General features: G+C 35.7%; 1 protein-coding gene across 1 annotated transcript in view; it reads left to right on the top strand.

Moving 5' to 3' along the window:
* Reln (reelin) overlaps positions 1–18,847 on the top strand; it is a 470,436-nt gene that overhangs the window by 222,191 nt on the left and 229,398 nt on the right. The window contains exons 7-8 of the mRNA XM_015488375.2: positions 13,254–13,354; positions 17,478–17,490. Of these exons, the coding sequence (XP_015343861.1) occupies positions 13,254–13,354; positions 17,478–17,490 (114 nt within the window). The remainder of the gene's footprint in view (positions 1–13,253; positions 13,355–17,477; positions 17,491–18,847) is intronic.

The raw sequence follows: 18,847 nt of genomic DNA on the forward strand, positions 1-18,847 counted from the left end.
TCCCTTGGCCCCTTCTTCTCTTTCGCTTCTTTGCTTCCTCTTTCTATTCCTTTCTTCCTCATTCCTTCCCTCTCCCTCCCTCCCCAGATTCTTCCTTCTGTGATGTATTTGCACAATGGACTATTTACCTCTTCTAAATCCCAACATGAATTTTTTAAAAAGAATCATTTAAAAAAAATAGTCTTAATCTAATTTATTTGACCTCCAAGTCTTCCTTCATTGCATTTGCATGAAAAACAAACATTAAATCAAATATATCTATATTACATAAACTAAGAGACCTATATCAATGAAAATAGCATCATAGTGAACCATAGAGAAAGGAAAAAAGAGGGTCTTTTATGTGCCATTTAAGGAAACAGTCTGTCAACAGAATGCTACTTTATGAACACATCCTAAGTATAAATTTCTTAAAATAAATTGAGATCTTTGTTAAGAAAAGGGAAAAAAATATGTCTAAACACCACTTTTTACCCAGGAAAAAAATTCTTTATTTCTTAACTTGAACTTCTTAAAAATAAACATAAACTCCCTAAGGTCACAAACCAGTACCCAGTAAAATCATTTATACCAGTTAAATATTTGCAATAAAGCAGCAAAGTCCCACTTTATTTTAGAACATTACAGGCAGTTTTCACTCTCTTGAAGTCTGTTTTCTTAGTACATACTTTGTCAGAAGATTTTTGTCCCCTATAAGATTATCTTTGATTCTCTTTATTCCACAGAAGCATTAGAAACATACTAGAGCTTTGTGGCATTGTGGAAAGAGAATCCTTACTGCCAACCAACTCTGTCTCTAGGCCCTGCCACACACCACCAGATAGAAGCAACAAGTGCTAGGTGTGCTGCTTGGGGCCAAATTGCCATGGCTAACTACATCACAAAATAAATATGAAAATGCTGAAGAAAATGTCCTGCTTATATGAGAATGTTTCTCCTGTGAGGTTCTAAAAGTTTCATATGCATTATTCAATTTGTAATTTTTATGGACAAGTAAAAGGATAAATTAAGAAGCTAAAGTTAGCCAGGTATGGTGGCACATACCTGTAATCTCAGTGATTCAGGAGGCTGAGGCAGAAGGATTGCAAGTTCAAGGCCATCCTGGGTCACTTAGTGAAACCCTGTCTCAAATTTTTTAAAAAGGGGTAGGGGAGCTGGGAAGGTGGCTTGGTAACGTGATCCTGTGTTCAATTCTCAATACAGAAAAGAAAGAAAGAAAGAAAGCAAAGAAAGTTATGCTTATTACACTGTGTTGGAGAGGTAGGTCAGTTTAAAAGTAGAATTATTCACTACTCATTTATTTCAATTAACCTCACTACAGGAAATCAATTTTCCTTTTACTTCATGTAATCTCTTTAATATCCAAGTTTGTTGTCTCATGTACAAATAACTACATAAAAGACAAAGAACATAAAATGATAGAACTTTTACTGTGAACAAAGGTAATAGCTAAGTTACTCTTCCAAGTGTTTGATGGCAGTTGGGATAGAACCAAGAAAAAAAAAATTTTATATCAATGCAGTATTGAATGTACTGTCTACTCAACTATTTGAATTAATTTAAAACTTAGTAATTTTACTTGGTGAAAAGTTAATTAATACAAAAATATAAACAATAAAAATGGACCTTTAAAAATATATATTTTACTTGTCAATGGACCTTAATTTTATTTGTTGATATGTGGTGCTGAGAATGGAACCCAGGGCCTCACACATGCTAGACAAGTGCTCTGTCACTAAGCCATAACCCCAGACCCCAAATAGGCCTTTTCTTTACACATGACCTGTATTCTTTTTCTCCACAGGCAACTGGTATAACAGTTTCTATGAGTCCTTCCACAAATGCCACAAATTGTTTATGGTTACACAGGTATAGTTAGGAATCTGTACACAAACTCACAAACTAGGGTAACAGAAGAACTCTTTTTACTCTTCCTTATGCAACTTATTTCCTTTTTATTGTAAAGTTGGGGGAAACTTAATTTCATTGAACTCTGGATTGTCTTGCCCCACTTTGGGGGTGTTTAAACTTACTTTCAGAGGCAGTTTATTATTGATAAAACAGGTGATAAGTGGGGTTGCACCTTTGTTTTCTAGACATTTATTCCTGCAGATATGCACCAAGTCCTCCTTTACCTCCTCTAGTCCTTGTTGACTGGTTCACACAGCCTTTGGTCCTGTCTTCACATCTGCCACTATGTTTTGAGCCCTCATGAGGGCTCTGTGCCCTGAACCTGGGGCATGGGCATCTTTGTGATGCCATGTTCTGGTATACAATTGTGCAACTGTGGTCCTTCTGCCTCCTGGGGCAGCACAGAGACCTTCCATTCTTTTCTCCCAAATCTCTCCTAGGACTTTCCTAGGAATGTGGCCCCTTATCTCTCCCAGACTTTTCTGATTGCCTCTTTAAATGACAGCTAAGAAGCAAAGTTGCAAATGAAGAGAATCAACAAACCAATACAGTAGTAGCTCAAGCTTGATGGAGGGACTTCTCCACTTTCGCTTTGCCCTGATGCTGGACCACATGCAGGCTTACCCCTGGACACAGCAATCCCATGTGCCATTGAATCTCCAGGCTGAGAAGGAGTGCATACAAGTTTATCAACAAGTGTGCTCAGCTGCACTGCTGAGATGGGGGGAGGAATCAGTCATGTCCTAGATATGTAGTAACAACCCTCCAACCCCCTCCTCCAAAGATGGGAAGGAAAATCTCATATTACTGAATTTAAAAGAATGTCAGAACCACAGATACACTTTATTTTATGAACTTTTAATTTAAGCAGCCACAACTTGCACCTCAACTGCACTTTCATAGTTTCTTTTGTGAATTAAACTATTTTAGTTTAGTATTTTATGTGATCAGAGAATAATCTTTATTTTTCATTAAAGAAATATACTTAAAAGCCCAAACCTGGACCATCTCAGATTCTTGTCAGCAGGAACATGGTTAAACAGTAAAACAGCCACACAATAGAATTCTACTCGGCAATGAATTATTGACACCTGAAACAGTGTGAATGAATCTCAAAAATATTATGTTGAATGAAGGAAGCTAGACTTGAAATTCGAGTTTGTTCCACTTATATGAAATCCATAATAGGCAAAATTATCTAAAATGACATAAATTAGATCAGTAGTCATTTGTGGGATAAAGTATTGACTGGCAAGGGGCATGAAGGACCTTTCTGGGGTGATGATCATGTTATATGTATCTTGAGAGGGTATGGGCTACATAGATAAGTGCATTTCCAAAACCCAACATCTGTGTTTATGGCTGCATGTAAATTTACCTCAATAAAATTTCAACGATAAGAAAAGCAAAGAGAAAAGGAAGAAATGGGTAATTTTTCTGATTTGTAACTTAGAGTGGGAAGAAAACTAAAAGATGAATGAATTCTTAAAAAGCAATTAAGTTTTGTTAAGCATCTTTACCCTCCAGGCAATTAGAGTCAAGGAGGAATCTTTGTTTTGCTTAAGTTATCCCTTTAATCCTTGTTTTCTGAAGATTACAGAAGGTATCCGGAGCTCTAATATCACTAATGTTCTAGAGGGAAACAGGACTATTAAAACACACAGTGATAGATGTCAACTGGAAGACAACAGATGTTTCCCCTCCTGCACTGTGATAGAACAATAGTAATCGCAAGCGCGTCCTATTCAGCAGAGATCGGGGAAGAACAGGAGTTGCCCTCAGAAGGAGCATCTTAGATGAGTGAGCTGTGATGCCAACAGAGATACGAGACATCAAGAAGAAATGCACAAATTGTTCTCAGATCCTATGGTACATGAAGATTTCTGTCAGTTGGTTAGGATACAGAAAGCCCCACAATTTACAGCTTAAAGATCATAAACTCTGCTCTACCTGATATTCATTTAAAAATACTAATTTATTGGTTAAATTAGTATGAAAGTTTGGTGATTTGGCTTAATAATATTCTTTTCCTTTAAGAAACACAATTGTTTGGACAAAAAAATACGAAATTATTGATATTTTTAGAATGAGTATATGTTATTCTAGCTAAAGCTTAATTCAGTGATTGCTTAGAAGTCAGGCAAACAGTAAAACCTCTCTGCAGTCTATTTGTATCTTGAAGCCCCGTCCCTCTCCATAAATAATGAAAGCATTTTATAGTTAAGTGTGAGAACTACCATTTAACTGGTGTTTTCAGGGAAGAAGTTAGACTGATGAACAAATAGCTCAGGAAGAAATCATAAAAAAAAAACTGTTTTATCCAATTTTGTGGGTCATTTTCTCGGTGTAAGGAAGTCCCGTGGATAGTATGTCTGGAAGACAGTGCTGGTGGAAGGGGAGCATAAGCCCCCCATTTTTTCAAGAGTAAGTTACTACAACAGATTGTGAATAGATGAGAAAAGTAAGGCAACATAAATATTTGCCAAAACCTCTAATGTATCATTGCATTTGAGGGTTTGGAATTATAATTTAATTTTTGGAGATTCATGGTGCAGTATTCTGGTCCTCTGTGAATCTTTCTTTTCTTTTTCTCTTATTTCTCCTCTTGATTTCTTTACTTCTTTCCATTATCTCTCACTTTGTCTTCTCTTTTTTTAATACTTTCTCTTACCATAAAACTCACCTCTAACTTTCTTCTCTTGCTTCCTCGCCCTTCCTTTTACTTTTTTCCTCCCATGATGTAATTGCCCTGGGGAAAAGCTTCATCTACAATAGAAAGGTTAACCACAAGGCCCCCCACTAATAAAAGAAGGTATGAATTGGAGGCTTATTATTTCCTTCTTTAATCTGTGTTTTAGATGACAGAAACAAGAGCTCACTCACTGGAATTAAATGTCAAGTACATTTGAAACAAGTGAGAAAATATTTCTTCAAGCAGCATGTCATAGAATTCACCATTGTGGGAGACAAGAATATTGTGTGCAGTAGTAGAATTCCAGAGGGGTTATTTTTAACCTATTTGTCATTGTACCTGTTAACGAAGAAGAGATCAAATTTTCTAACTCCCTAGTGAAATCAGAAGAGTTCTTTTACCTTCCTCAGTGAGAAGTAAATGAGAAGAATGAACTATAAATGGAGTTTGTCACTTTCAACATTTAAGGCATGTGTTAGCTCCTTTAAAAAAGAGGCATGACATAGTTGAAGGGGATATTATTCTCTTTCTTACACAGTGAACTATCCTTGCTATTTTCTAAAAATTATTTCCCATTTACAAAGAGAATAGGGTGTTTTGTGTTTATTTTTTTTAAAGCTTTATCTTTCACTTTTTGAAAATGATCATATCAATGGCTTACATGTCATGACCTCTTGATTATAAAACATGGCCTCTTTATTATAGAATGTGGTCAAAGGTTGAGTGTATTGGTTGTGGAGGCCTGAATGGAAGGTGCAAGGATCATTGGTGTCTTTGATGAAGTCAGCTATTGCCTAGCTACCACATGACCTGCCGGGTCTCATTTACTTGGGTGAATTCACCAGTTCCTGATGTGGCCTCACTTTTCAAGTACACGTCAGATTTTGTCTGCACATGGTATGATCTACACGGCAGAGACACAGTATCTTTGGATCAAGAAGTTATAAGAAGTTTTTCTGATTTTCCCAGTTTTAAAGAACTTTTATGTAATTAGAACTAATGTCATAAAAATAATTTTAACATCTCTGTACAGAAATGCTGGCGCATAGACAATTCTGGCTCCCAGAATGCCTGATTGCTTCTTGCAAGGCTGAGTATAAGACATTGACCCCTTTAAAAGCAATAAATTAGGGATAGATAATACGATGTCCTCGGTCTTGGGGATAAATGGCATGTATCTCAAATGAGAATTTGATGATGACTGATGGTCAGTGAATTTCCAGGTGATTAACTTGTTTCAGCAGAGTGCCTGACTGCAGACTGAATGATTTCACTCTGATATAAAATGGAGTGAGTCATGTCATTAGACTACTCTTGAGAAAATAACATTTCGATTACTTATTTATTGTTATCAGGATGATGTCACCATCCATTCATAAATCTCCAGTTGTGCAAAGGAGTCCAATTTTCTCATTAATCCTCCTCCTCTTTCCTGTGTCCTGAAAGCCCTTCTGAGTCACTGCAGTATGTGGGGACCTTGGTCTCCAGGCATATTTCACTCCCGGTCTCTCTGTGCCTACTCACTGGGCAGTTGAGTTGTATTTTCATGCGTAATAGTTTTAAGATCAAGATAAAAGGCATAATTATACCTTCAGAAGTGCACTCTCTACTGCTCAAATGCACATCCTATATAATTCTTTGGCCCAAGACAAAAACAGCCACCTAAACTTAAAGAGGCGGAGGGGAGACTGACTTAATACAAAACTAACAAGCTTGTTACAGTGAAAAACAAAATACTGGTTCAAAGTGTTTCTTTTTCTTTTATGTTTATGGTTTGACCCTGTTTTTGTTGGTCAGCAAGTACCAGCCTTTATGTTTACTGATTCTTTCATGTTTTTGTTAGTAAAAGAGAGAGAGAAAATGATGTACGCATAAAATATATTTTTATGAATTACCTAAGGATGTAGATAGCCAAAAGGAGTGCTGAATTTGATTCTTATGTACTCAGTCCAGTGATTTCACACAGTGTTTTCTATGAAATCTGTTTCTCTTATGTTTGTAGTTTCATTACTCAAACAAAATCCTTTTATCCCATAAGTGAAAACACAATTTTAAGAACAGTCATTGTGGATTTTCAAAATAAACTTTGACAGTAAAAATTACAAGCATTCATTGAAATGCACATTTTTTTATAGAACTGGCTTTTATTTTTCATCTTACTGGCTGCATTATGGTACAGTGAGAACAATACTAAACTAGGAGTCAGGTTCTCTGTTTTATCATTTTAATGATGAGGGGGTAATGAGATGCAGTGATAATGCAGGTCCCCTCTAACTTGATGATCTGTGACCTCAAGTAATAGATAAGGCTCATGTGGAACCCAAGCATGTGGTAAATAGGTTCAAAGAGGGTTTAATAAATTCATGCTTTGCATGGTCCTTGAAGATTGCAAGCATTTCCCTTGAAATATCTTTTAATCATATTGTTTATGAGAGAATATATTTTGATGTGGGCGATCCCTATGATGTGCCTGTTTGTTAGATTCTTATGTTCTGTTTTTGTATATTGAGAAAAAAAAGAGAAAAGGTTAGAGAAACATTCAGCATTTTACTATTAAATAGAGAAATGATTCATTTCTAATCCTTAGCCTGGGAAGTCACATTCCTTCTTAAATTGAAAAACAAAAGTCTGTTTATCTGGGATTATTTAAAACTTTCTTCTTCCCACACATAACTGAAGAATATGTTTCCTAACTTTACAAAGCCCATCATTTTCCTCAGAATGAGCTATATGAAAGAAATTTGGCTCTAAGGCCCACTGATTTTTTTCCTTTTTAATAGAGAGGATTGAGCCTAGGGATGCTTTACCACTGAGATACATGCCATTTATCCCCAAGACCGAGGACATCGTATTATCTATCCCTAATTTATTGCTTTTAAAGGGGTCAATGTCNCCCCCCCCCCCATTTTTTTTTTCCTTTTTGAGATAGGGTTTCTCTATGTTGCCGAGGCGGAACCTCAAACTTGGCAATCCTCCTGCCTCAGCCTCCCATCATTGATTTAAATGTCACAGCAAACAGATTTTTTTTTCTCTTTCTGAGCTTAAAGAAAATTGGTCCATTCATTATCCAGAAAATTGAACCCCAGTTCTCAGGAACTTGTGGAACTTTTCCATAGAGGAAGAATAGTATTTCAGACTTTTAGGGATTTTCTCAGAGGATAACCTTTGGAGTTAAATATCTTACTCCTCTCAACCACACTAAATCATAGACATAGAGGCCTGAGAAAATGAGGAGGATAGGGCAGAAGAACACATAGCATTCAAACATTTTTTGAAGTTCTAGAGTGACCCAGGAATTGTTGTTCTTGAAATTTGCATGCTTAAATCTGAAGGTGGTTTTTTTTGGATACTTTTTAAATTTGTATTTTAATTTGTTACATATGACAGAAGAATGCATTACAATTCATATTACACATATAGAGCACAGTTTTTCATGTCTCTGGTTGTACACAAAGTAGAGTACATCTGAAGGTTTTTAAAACACACCTCATCATACTGGTGCGGCTCTCTTCTCTTCTGAAAAGCCACGTCCAACAGTTTTACTTTGTACTATCTTGTCTGTACTCCATCAAGATCATTGTACTCATCATGAAATTCTATTTATATTGCCTTTTATTATCATGTGTATAGAAGTAAAATGTATTCATGTGTATGGAAGTAAAATGCTTCATTTTGATGATAGAAAAACTAGGAAGATTATAGTGTAAATGCACTAGCAGAAAACCCACTTTGATGGGCAGCACTAATAATGGTGCTGCACAACATTTATTAATGTTTAGTTGTGCAAATAACTCCTATTTTTCTCATTAATCCTCCTCCTCTTTCCTGTGTCCTGAAAGCCCTTCTGAGTCACTACAGGATGTGGGGACCTTGGTCTCCAGGCATATTTCACTCCAGGTCCCTCTGTGCCTGATTGGGAGTAGAACAGAAATGCACCTCACTGCCAGTAGTCCTGGAAAAGTCAGGGGAGATGGGTAGACATGGAAGGATTCACACCGAAGAGTCATGATAGGCTGAGCTTTCCAGAAACCAGACCAAAGGCAAGCTGATTATACCTCAGGGATTTATTCCTGGGCCTCTTCTCTTCTTTATATACCCTTTCCTCTCACCTGACCCATAAAATTATGCATTCCCATGTTTTCAACCAGATCCTAAACTGTCATATCAGTCTCATGAAGTTTTAAAGTTTGGCTAGTCATCTCTAAGTGTCAGCATTTTGTATAGTTTCCAAGTCCTGTAATACTCTAGAGTTGTACAGTCCAATATGATGGGCACTGGTCACATATGAGTGTTGAACACTTGAAGTGTAGCTAACCTGAAGTGAGATATGCTGTAAATATAAAATATACCCTATAATTTGAAGATATAGTGCAAAAATACAATGTAATCTGTCATTAATAATGTTAAACAAATTACATGTGAAAATATAACAAATATATTGATTAAATGAGACATTAAAATTAATTCATTTTTAAAATTTTTTAATGGCCATTAGAAAGTTGAAAATTATGTATGTGACTTACATTACATTTTTTACTGAGCAGTGATACTCTATAGTGAGTCTTTTTTTCCTCCATCTCCACCTTTTTTCAAAGCACTGTTATATCTTGCTTGGGTTATATCAATAGCCCTCAGTCTTTTATACCTCCAACCCAACATTTGTTGGAGTCATTTTCCTAAAAGTTGGATTTGCAGCATGACTTTATAAATGGAATAATGGGAGTTTGAACCCAGTTCTATGATTTATTAGCTATTTAATGTTAGGTGATACCGTATCTAAATCTCAGTTTGTCACCTTCTAAATGGGGATATAAAATATATAAGTGGGGCTGGGGTTATGGCTCAGTGGTAGAGCGCTTGCCTAGCATGTGGGAGATCCTGGGTTTGATCCTCAGCACCACATAAAAATACATAAGTGAAATAAAGGTTAATAAAAAAATACATAGGGATAATTTTATATGAATTAATGGAGGCATTGCTTATGAAGCTCCTAATAAAGTGTCTATCACTTGGGTAATGGTGCACAAAGCCCTTTGTTTTCTAGATTTATCCTTTGCTATCCTTTTACATGTACCAGTATGGTTCCAGCCACACTGACCCCCTGAACTCACACTTCAGCTCCTGTCTCATAATTTCTGCATAATTTGTGCCCTGATGCTCACTTTTCATCCTTGCTCGAGTAACTTCTATTTTCCCTTCAGGCCCAGTACTGGGGGCTTTGGAAGCCTTCCCTTCCTTTCCCGATCTGAAAGAAGTACCACCACAGCTACTCTATATTCTTGTTAAAAGGAGGAAGGAATAACGGAAAATGTCACGAGTGTCAGCATTAGCAAACCCTGGGTCTCAATTGCAATTCTTCAGCTTCACAGCTGTGTGACTTTGAGCAAATGCTTCTCCTGTCTGAAGCCCAATTTTCTTATTAGTAAAATAAGGACAGCGATAACTTCTCTTTTCTAAGATTTAATTTAAACCTTTAGGACATGATAGAATGCAATAAATAGCTATCATCACATGTCACTGTTTACCTCTCTGAATTTCTGTCTGAAATGTGAACCCCTGGAAGAAAATGACAGTATTATATTGGTCTCTGTACCACTAAAGCTTAGTACAGTGCTTGTAAGTGCTTAACATACTTCTGTTAAGTACAAGAATGAATTAATAAATGATGAATGAATAAATAACACCACTGGCAGCTAAGAGAGGGTTGGATTTGACCACCTAGAGGGATGGGCATTCAGGGTAAATTAAAATAAATTATCTTGACAAACCCAGTCAGACTGGAAGAAAGGACATTTAAAAGACGTTGGCAGGAAGCTGACATGTTTGTCCCATCAATCCTTGGTGAAACCATTGTTCCTCCAAGTAGCAACCCAGAGGATATTAGCTGGTAATTGTAAATCTTTATGATTCATCAATAGGGTAGCAAAGCCTTTTTAAATTTTTAGGTTTTGGAGATATAAAATGCCACAAAGAAGAAGCAAAAATCTAGAGGGGTTGGTGAAAAGAAGAGCTGAATCTATTTGGTTTTCTCTTGCATTTATTTTTTAAAAATGTGTCTCATAGCACTATTGCTGTTCCACAAAGTAGAAGTTTCTCCAAACACATCCATGGTCTATTCACTGATTCTCTCATTCCTGGCTGTATTCCATCCACATCAGTACCACCTTTAAACAATATAAGTTACCTATATTCTACCTGAATCATATTTAATCTAGACTACTGGAAGAGGAGGCCTATAATGCATATTTTATATAGATATTATTTTTAGGAAATGGTTGATTTGGGACTATGGATGAATATATAGAAATAGAAGATTGCTATAGAAATTTAAATAGCAGGCCTTAGATTTCATATTAACAGGAATACTTTGAGGTAGTGTCCCTAGAAGCTGATAATCTTATAACCATTATGAGATTTGAACATTGTTTTAATTTTCTCTGTTAAAATTGATGTTTCTCTCAATCCGTTTCACAATGACTAGAGACCAAATAAGCCCCACTATCAGTAACGTCAGATTCCCACTATAATTTTTGTTCTAAATCTCTGTATGGTTATCCCAACCACAATCAATTTAAAGAATTAGAAAACTGGTATTATGAAGTTCTGGTGATGTGGCTCAGTGGTGGAGCACTTGCCTAGCACAGCATGAGAGTCTGAGTTTAATTTCCAATACACACAAAAAATTTCATAATATAAATCCTTTGGGAGGGAAGGATCAAATACACCATTTCTGAAGCAAATGCTGGAGTAAATGAAAATAGAGGAAATCCATGAGAAATTAATATTAGTAGTTATGACTGATACTTCATCCTTACTATATGCCAAACACTTGTTCTAAGTTCTTTAGACCTAGGACCTTAATAATATTTCTATTTATGCAATTGTCCTATATTCATTTATTCATTCAAAAATACTTATGAAATACAGCATTCCATAAATGAACATTCCCTAAAGGAAGAACAAGAAACAGATTTGTTACTCTTTCAAAGTCACCACTATGTCTCTTTAATGTCAAGGACTTTATTAGATTCTTTCTTCACGGTAATCAAGAGAAGATTTCAATCTCCTACTAAGATTTGTAGTGCTATGAGATACATTTTAAATTCCATATCAGAAATTCTTTTCTTTTCTTCTGAAGAAATCAAACACTCTTGATATCGTTGATCTTCCTGTGCGGGAACACAACTGAAAAGATCAGAATAATACCCATCATTTATTCCATATGGTAAAATTTACAGTAAGTACTTTCATTTATTTGCCAAGTTTGTACTTACTGCGCTTTTGCCTCTTGGCTTTCTGGGATACCTTCTCGTTTCACACAATTGTCATCCTGCTTGAATGGGAGTTCCTGCTCCCTCTCTCTGAAATCAGCTAAGAGCTGCAAGGAATAATACCATGATCTCTGTCGTAAGTAAAGGGCGCAGTGCCCTTTCCACAGAGTTTGGCACCTGGAGTGTGACAGTCTTTGGAAACGTTCTTTCTGCATAAAATACAGCTCTCATGTGGCTTGAGGATCTGACAAGGGAAATATAGATCTTTCTACATGTTAGGTGTGTAATGATCACAGGTTGAAATGCCACAGTACAGAGCATTATGAACACTACCGCAAATATACGAAATCAAATTCACACTATGCATACCTTCAGTCACTACTAGGTAGACATGAATAAATTTATTTTTGAGATCCTGCCCTAAGTTTTTATTAATACTTCATTTTATAGCAGTAAAGCAGCTAACTAAATTATTTGCAAGGTTGATATTCTAACTTGGTATCCAACATTTCCTTGAATTAGAAATTTTGTATATTTCCCAGTAATGTGCACAGTAATATAAGGACTGAATATAACATCTGATTCCATTACTTTTAGCGTGGTGCCTTGTATAATGACAATCTGAGGACAGTTAAATCATTTACAATGACCGTATGCAAAAGAAAAATGTTTAAAATATGTAAAACAACTTTTTATTTCAGATCTAGATTTTTAGTTCATTATATAAGTGGACATTACCTTGCTTATTTTTAATATTTGCGACCTTTTTTTTTGTATGTGTGTGGTTACTAGGGATTGAACTCAGTGGCCCTTTACCACAGAGCTACACAAGCAGCTCTTTTTGTTATCACTCTAAGATAAGGTCCCCTTAAATTGCCCAGGCTGGCCTGGAACTTTAGATCCTCCTGTGTCAGCCTCCCAAGGAGCTTGAATTATAGGTGTATGCTATAGTGATTAGGTGCAAACTTTCTTGTACTGGGTATAATATATGTAATATGTAATTATTGATAACGCTATCTTCCTTTACTAAGGGCCTACTATGAAATTGGTTCTGTACTCTGTATTTTCTGCATACCTTTATGTAATCCTCACTGTAACTCTATGATGTTTAAGTCAGCATTATTATCCTCATTTACAGGTGAGCAAAGTGAAACTTTGGGAGATTTAAGTAACTTCTCACCACTGCAAGTAACTGAAAGGATTGGGATTTATGTTCAAGTCTTTCTGGTTTCAGGTCTTCTGAACTTTGTCACCTTACCGTCTGTGAAATGAATATTTGAGCCGAATAACATTAACTATTATGCCTTTCCTTAACTAAGCTATACACCACATTGTGCCCCTTAGTTCTCAGACTGGGAATGCATTCTGTGTTCCTGCAGGGTTGAATGTAACAACTGTGAAACTGGAGAACAGTGTGGTGCAATTATGCATGGCAATGCTGTCACCTTCTGTGAGCCATATGGTCCACGAGAATTGGTAAGTATGTGCTATTTATGTACATTATTCCATTATACTATTTACTGAGCTTTTTCCCAGCAAAAGGCTCACTTATACTCATTATTCAGATAAAATTTTGAAGTATTATTTATATTATGAATCCTGTTTCACATATCTCAAAATCATGAGGGATAATTTTATGGTCTATTTTCAAATGTAAAAAATTAATTCAATAATGAAATGGACAACATCAATGGATCTCATTAAACATAATGCATCACTATAATTAGATGACCTTTAAAAGTAAAAATATGGTGATGTATGTTGTAAATGTACACACATATGTAATATATATAATTTCTAAATAACATGACTTTCTAAGTTCTTTTATAAAGACTTGCTCTTAAAATTGTCCTGATTTTCTCTTTGCAAGTCAAAATGTTTGTTCTTCAAATTTATTACATTATTCTTAAACTTTGATTCCTAAACATGGAGGAACTTTGATAGATAATTTTTTAAGTGAAAGAGTACTTTGAATAAATCAGATTTTTAAAAATTCTGGTTTATGCTAAATTACTTAGAGCTTAGTTACTTTTCTTTAATTTAGACTGATTAGCTGTTGCTTGCCAAAGATAAGTTCCTGAACCATATGAAAAATGAAGCATGAGCATTCTAAGTTGAAAGCAATGAAACCCCTAGCCATCAGCATGTGGCTAATAAGCCTCTTATTACTTGGTCCCTCTCTCTTACACAATGACTACATTCATCCTGAAAAAGGATATAAAAGCAGTGATATGACAGGGCTCAAGCACTTTGCCCCTAATACTCTTGTGGCATCTTCTCTGCTTTGTTTTTCTGCTTTTCAGCTTAAACTTCAATGCTTGTTCTCTTGTTTTCTCCCATGTCTTCCTTTTCATGGGGCTTTTAGTAACCAGTTGTATTTTTCACCTGTGTCACACATTGTGTTTCACAATCATTGACTTTAAAAGTTGCCAAAAGGCTGACTTCCATGGCAAAGAGGGTGGGGGAAAAAACCTAAACAGGCAATTAAAAGTCAATTTAGTTATCAAAATGTGAAGACCAATTAATTTTTGCAACATGGTTCTTATTTTATGCTGCTTGGATACCTCTTTTATGGCAATAGGTACATTTAATTTATTAAAGATACAAGCTTCAGAGCATTGATGAATTGTAGAGTTGTAGTTGAAATTAGAACACAAACAGAATTAATTGGATGTAAATTAAAAGAATAGGTGCTCATAATTCAAGACTCATAGGTGTTATTCTTACAGACACATGTGACTCCGATAGTGAAATTCTTCCTGGAAAAAAAAAAAGGATTTTCTAGTACATTTTAAATAATGTTCCATGACTGAATTAATTATCTATAAACCTTGAAATAAAATTAAAGTTTTATCATAGTTAATTGAGCTTAGAGTAATTGCCTGTTTTAGAAGGTGCCCCCATTCAGTAATGTTTCTAGAAATCTTGGCAAATTCTTTGTGTTTCTACTGGTTAATAGGAAGTTAAAGTGTCTAACAATATAATGCCAGAATTTCATATTTCCATAGCATAAAAGCTGAAACATCTAGTTTATTTGATCCCATGTATATTTAATTCTGGTTGTTTTACTATATCCCAGTTTATTGATATCCCAGCAGACTAGTTTTGAATTACATGATATAATTAATGAGAGATTAGCCTTGCAACTGAAAATGAAAATATTCAAAAATAATTATAATTATCTTCATCTGATAAATTAGAAAGAACATGTAGTTTTGCATTTCCATCGTATGTATTTCCCTAAGATGAATTTACTACAGTTTCAAAGGGAATAGGATGAAAAGAGATTGAGAAGGATGAGATGACATCCATGTTTTATACTAGTGACTTCTAGCTTTCAATAATCTTGACATTGTATTGATACCCCCAAAGTAAAAATATATATTTCCATCCAAATTGTATTTATAGAAAGCAGACAAATCAAATGAAAAGTGAGAAATTCGGTTGTCCATTAACCTTATGTTTACTAAAATTAAAAATCTGCACAGTATATCAAGACTGAATCCAGCCAAAATTGTTGTTCACTAAGACTGATGAAAGATATCAGCTCCCAAAATCACTTTTTAAACAGCATGTTTTCTTATTTTTCAGAAATTTAATTCTTATTGATATTGTAAAACAACTATAGACCAAGAACCATGGTTGATTAAGTCTTTGTATCTTTTAAAAATGCCAACAAAGAGCATCTCTGTGACTGGAGGCCTAGATCAGAAGTCTAGCTCCAGGGGGGGGTCTCAAAAGACCAGGTACAGCCACTTGCCCCAAGAAGTATCCATATAACAGAAAGAGTGGTAGTGAAATAGAAAAGAAAGATACTTTTAGTGTGGCCAACACTGGGAAGGACAGAGGTCTAGTGACTTAAGACTTACCTTCAAGGTAATGACAATTACAAAGGAAAGGAATTAGGGTGTGAGGTGAGAAGTATGTGTAGTTGGTGGTCTTGGTCCATAGTGATCTGGTTGATCTTTATCTCAGGTCTGGTCATGTGGAGTCCTATTGCCATCAGGGGAGTCATAACTGTTGGGGGTAGGAGGAGTCTGGGTTCCCATCATGAGATATTTGCCTGCAGAACTTGCCATTCCTGGAAATTGTGATAAACTGGGGAGAAGAAATAAGTCAAAGAAAGAAGAGGTCAGAGGAGCAAAAAGGAATGATTTAGGATAATGACTGGGTCCTCCTTCAGAAGGGCAAAAGGGAGGATGGAGTGAAGGACAATTTCAGAGAGGCCCCCAGTACATCAAATTTAAATACATAGTCATTTCATGTCAATAAAAGGCAAAGTCAGTGGTAGCTGCTATTTGGGGGGCATTATAGGAGCTTGGGTTTCCAGTACTACTAAGCTATTATTGAGCTACAGCCCCAGCCCTAACCTTCATTTTTTAAAAAGAAATCATTTACTAAATTATTATTACATGTATGGAAATGCATGAGTTTGGGCTGACATTTTTCATGGAAGAAGTACAGAATGAACAGCTTAAGTCCATAGTGAATTCTTAAGATTCATTTAGTCATCATACTAATTTTCTACAGTTTGAAGTCTATTTGATTATTTAAGAGCAGTGAGATTTGATAGGATAAAAGTTCTCCATCAATTATTCATAATTGCTATATTATTTATCAAAAGCCTCTGAAAAAGCCCTTTTGTTTTCAGAATGTCAGGTATAAAGACTTACTAACATTGCAAACTAAAGTTACATATTTGAACTCAAGATTAATAAACAGTTTTTAATACCCAAGTACAAATACAGAGGGGTAGATTTTATAGGCAGTGCTTCTTGTTACTTCTTTCTCTTCATCTTTCCTATTTTTCCTTATAGCTGACAATTTTACTAATAAAGTGATTAGGTAAATGTTAAAAAATGATAATCAACCATTGCACCAGAACTTAGCATCCCTGAAGAAAAAAATGCAGAATCAATGACTAATCAAAGCCTAGGGTCACTCTCAGTTAACCCATGTAATTTGAAATTTGGCAGTATTTCATGCAACTTGCTGTTCGATAGCAGAGGTCACCACTGTGGAACTTGATCATGCAGGTGACACGAGCAGCATTTATTATACCATCAGGGTAAGAATTGAAGACTAGTATATTTAATGCACTAGCAGTAGCAATAACCATGGTGTTTTCAATTTATATAATTCCATTATTTCAAAGAATCTATTTCAGAAGTGTTTCATTATTCATCTGGGAATCTATTCAGTCACATAAAATCATTCAATTTATTTGAAATTTAAAATAATCTCTCTATTGGTGTTGTGCCTCTTTGAATTTTAAGATCAAATTATCTAAGTAGAAACCCATGAGGACAGATAGTTCAACTTTCTCTAAAAGCTTTAAGAGGAAAAACATTACTTTTAAAGAATTTTACTGTACTTTTTTTTTCTGGTGTATCTAGCGGGGGAAGAAACAGAGATATGGGCATAGTGGGCAGATTCAAATTAAAGAGAAAATTTTCTCTGTCACCGTGACACCAGTGATTTTTGCTGTTTAAAATAAATTAGTAGCTAATAATAATAATAATGCTTTTAGATGGATAATGTAGGGCATATCTTTTTTGCCCTCTCCTCTTTTACCTTTTTTTCTGCTTCATTGAATCTCAAAGCCACCTGTTTAAAGCACATGTCCAGTCATCTTTGTGGATCATCAGGTCGTACATCATTCAATATGCATATCTCAACCAGGTCCTGGCAGAGCAAGAGGTCTGATCACTCACTCATGGACTATATAGCACTTGGCTCTTCCACACTCATGGGCTCTGTCACTGGGGGCTAACAAGGTGCAGGGATACGTCTAGAGATGTTAAAACATAAGATAAGCAACAGAAAGACAGCCTACTGCTGCTCCTACTGCTGCTGTCACCATGGAAACACAGTTAAACACTTTCTGTTCTTGAAAGTGGAGTCACAAAAAACATCCTATACTTTATCATATGGTACTTGGGAACCCAGCAGAACAAGAAGCTTCATTATCATCTCATTATGGCATTTACAGGTAAATGGATGGAGCTGGAGAATATCATGCTAAGTGAAGCCAATCCCCAAAAAGCAGAGGTCAAATGTTTTCTCTGATAAGTAGATGCTGATTCATAATGGGGGGGAGCAAGGGAAGAATGGAGGGACTTTGGGTTGGGCAGAGGGGAGCAAGGGAAGAGGAGAGCATATGGGGGTGGGAAAGATGGTGGAATGAGACCGACATTATTACCCTATGTATGGGTATAATTGCACAATGGTGTAACTCTACATCATGTACAACCAGAGAAATGAAAAGTTGTGTTCCATTTGTGTACAATGAGTTGAAATGCATTCTGCTGTCATGTATAACTAATTAGAACAAATTTTAAAATGCTAAAAAATAATAAGAATGTAAAGATAAAACTACATGAGTGCTGTTTTAGAAGAAGGAAAACTGTTAAAGCAAGCTTTGTTTTTGTTGTTCTTTTTAGTTATATATGACAGTAGAATGTATTTTGGCATATTATACATGCATGGAGTATAACTTATTCTAATTAGGATCCCATTCTTATAGTCATTCATGATGCAAAGTTACTCTGGTTATGTATTCAAATACAAGGCTAGGAAAGTTATGTCTGATTAATTCTACTGTCCTTCCTATTGCCCTCCTCCCTCCCTTCCCTTCCTTATCTTTTGCCTAATCCAACTGACTTCAATTCTTTCCCTCCTCACCCTCCCCTTATTGTGTGTTAGCATCTGCATATCAGGGAAAAGGATCCCATTCTTATTAGGATCCCATTCTTTCTCCCCACATCCTCACCAACATTTATTGTTACTTGTGTTCTTTATAATTGCCATTCTGGCTGAAGTGAGGTGGAATCTCAGTGTAGTTTTAATTTGCATTTCTCTAATTAAGCAAGCTTCTTGAAACCAAAAAATGTAGCAGAAATGTATTGGATCACTATTTCTAGGCCCATAATTCAGACTCTCTCTCTCTCTCTCTCTCTCACACACACACACA

The sequence above is a fragment of the Marmota marmota genome, unplaced genomic scaffold, assembly GCF_001458135.2.
Source record: "Marmota marmota marmota unplaced genomic scaffold, marMar, whole genome shotgun sequence".
NCBI classification, from domain to species: Eukaryota; Metazoa; Chordata; class Mammalia; order Rodentia; family Sciuridae; genus Marmota; species Marmota marmota.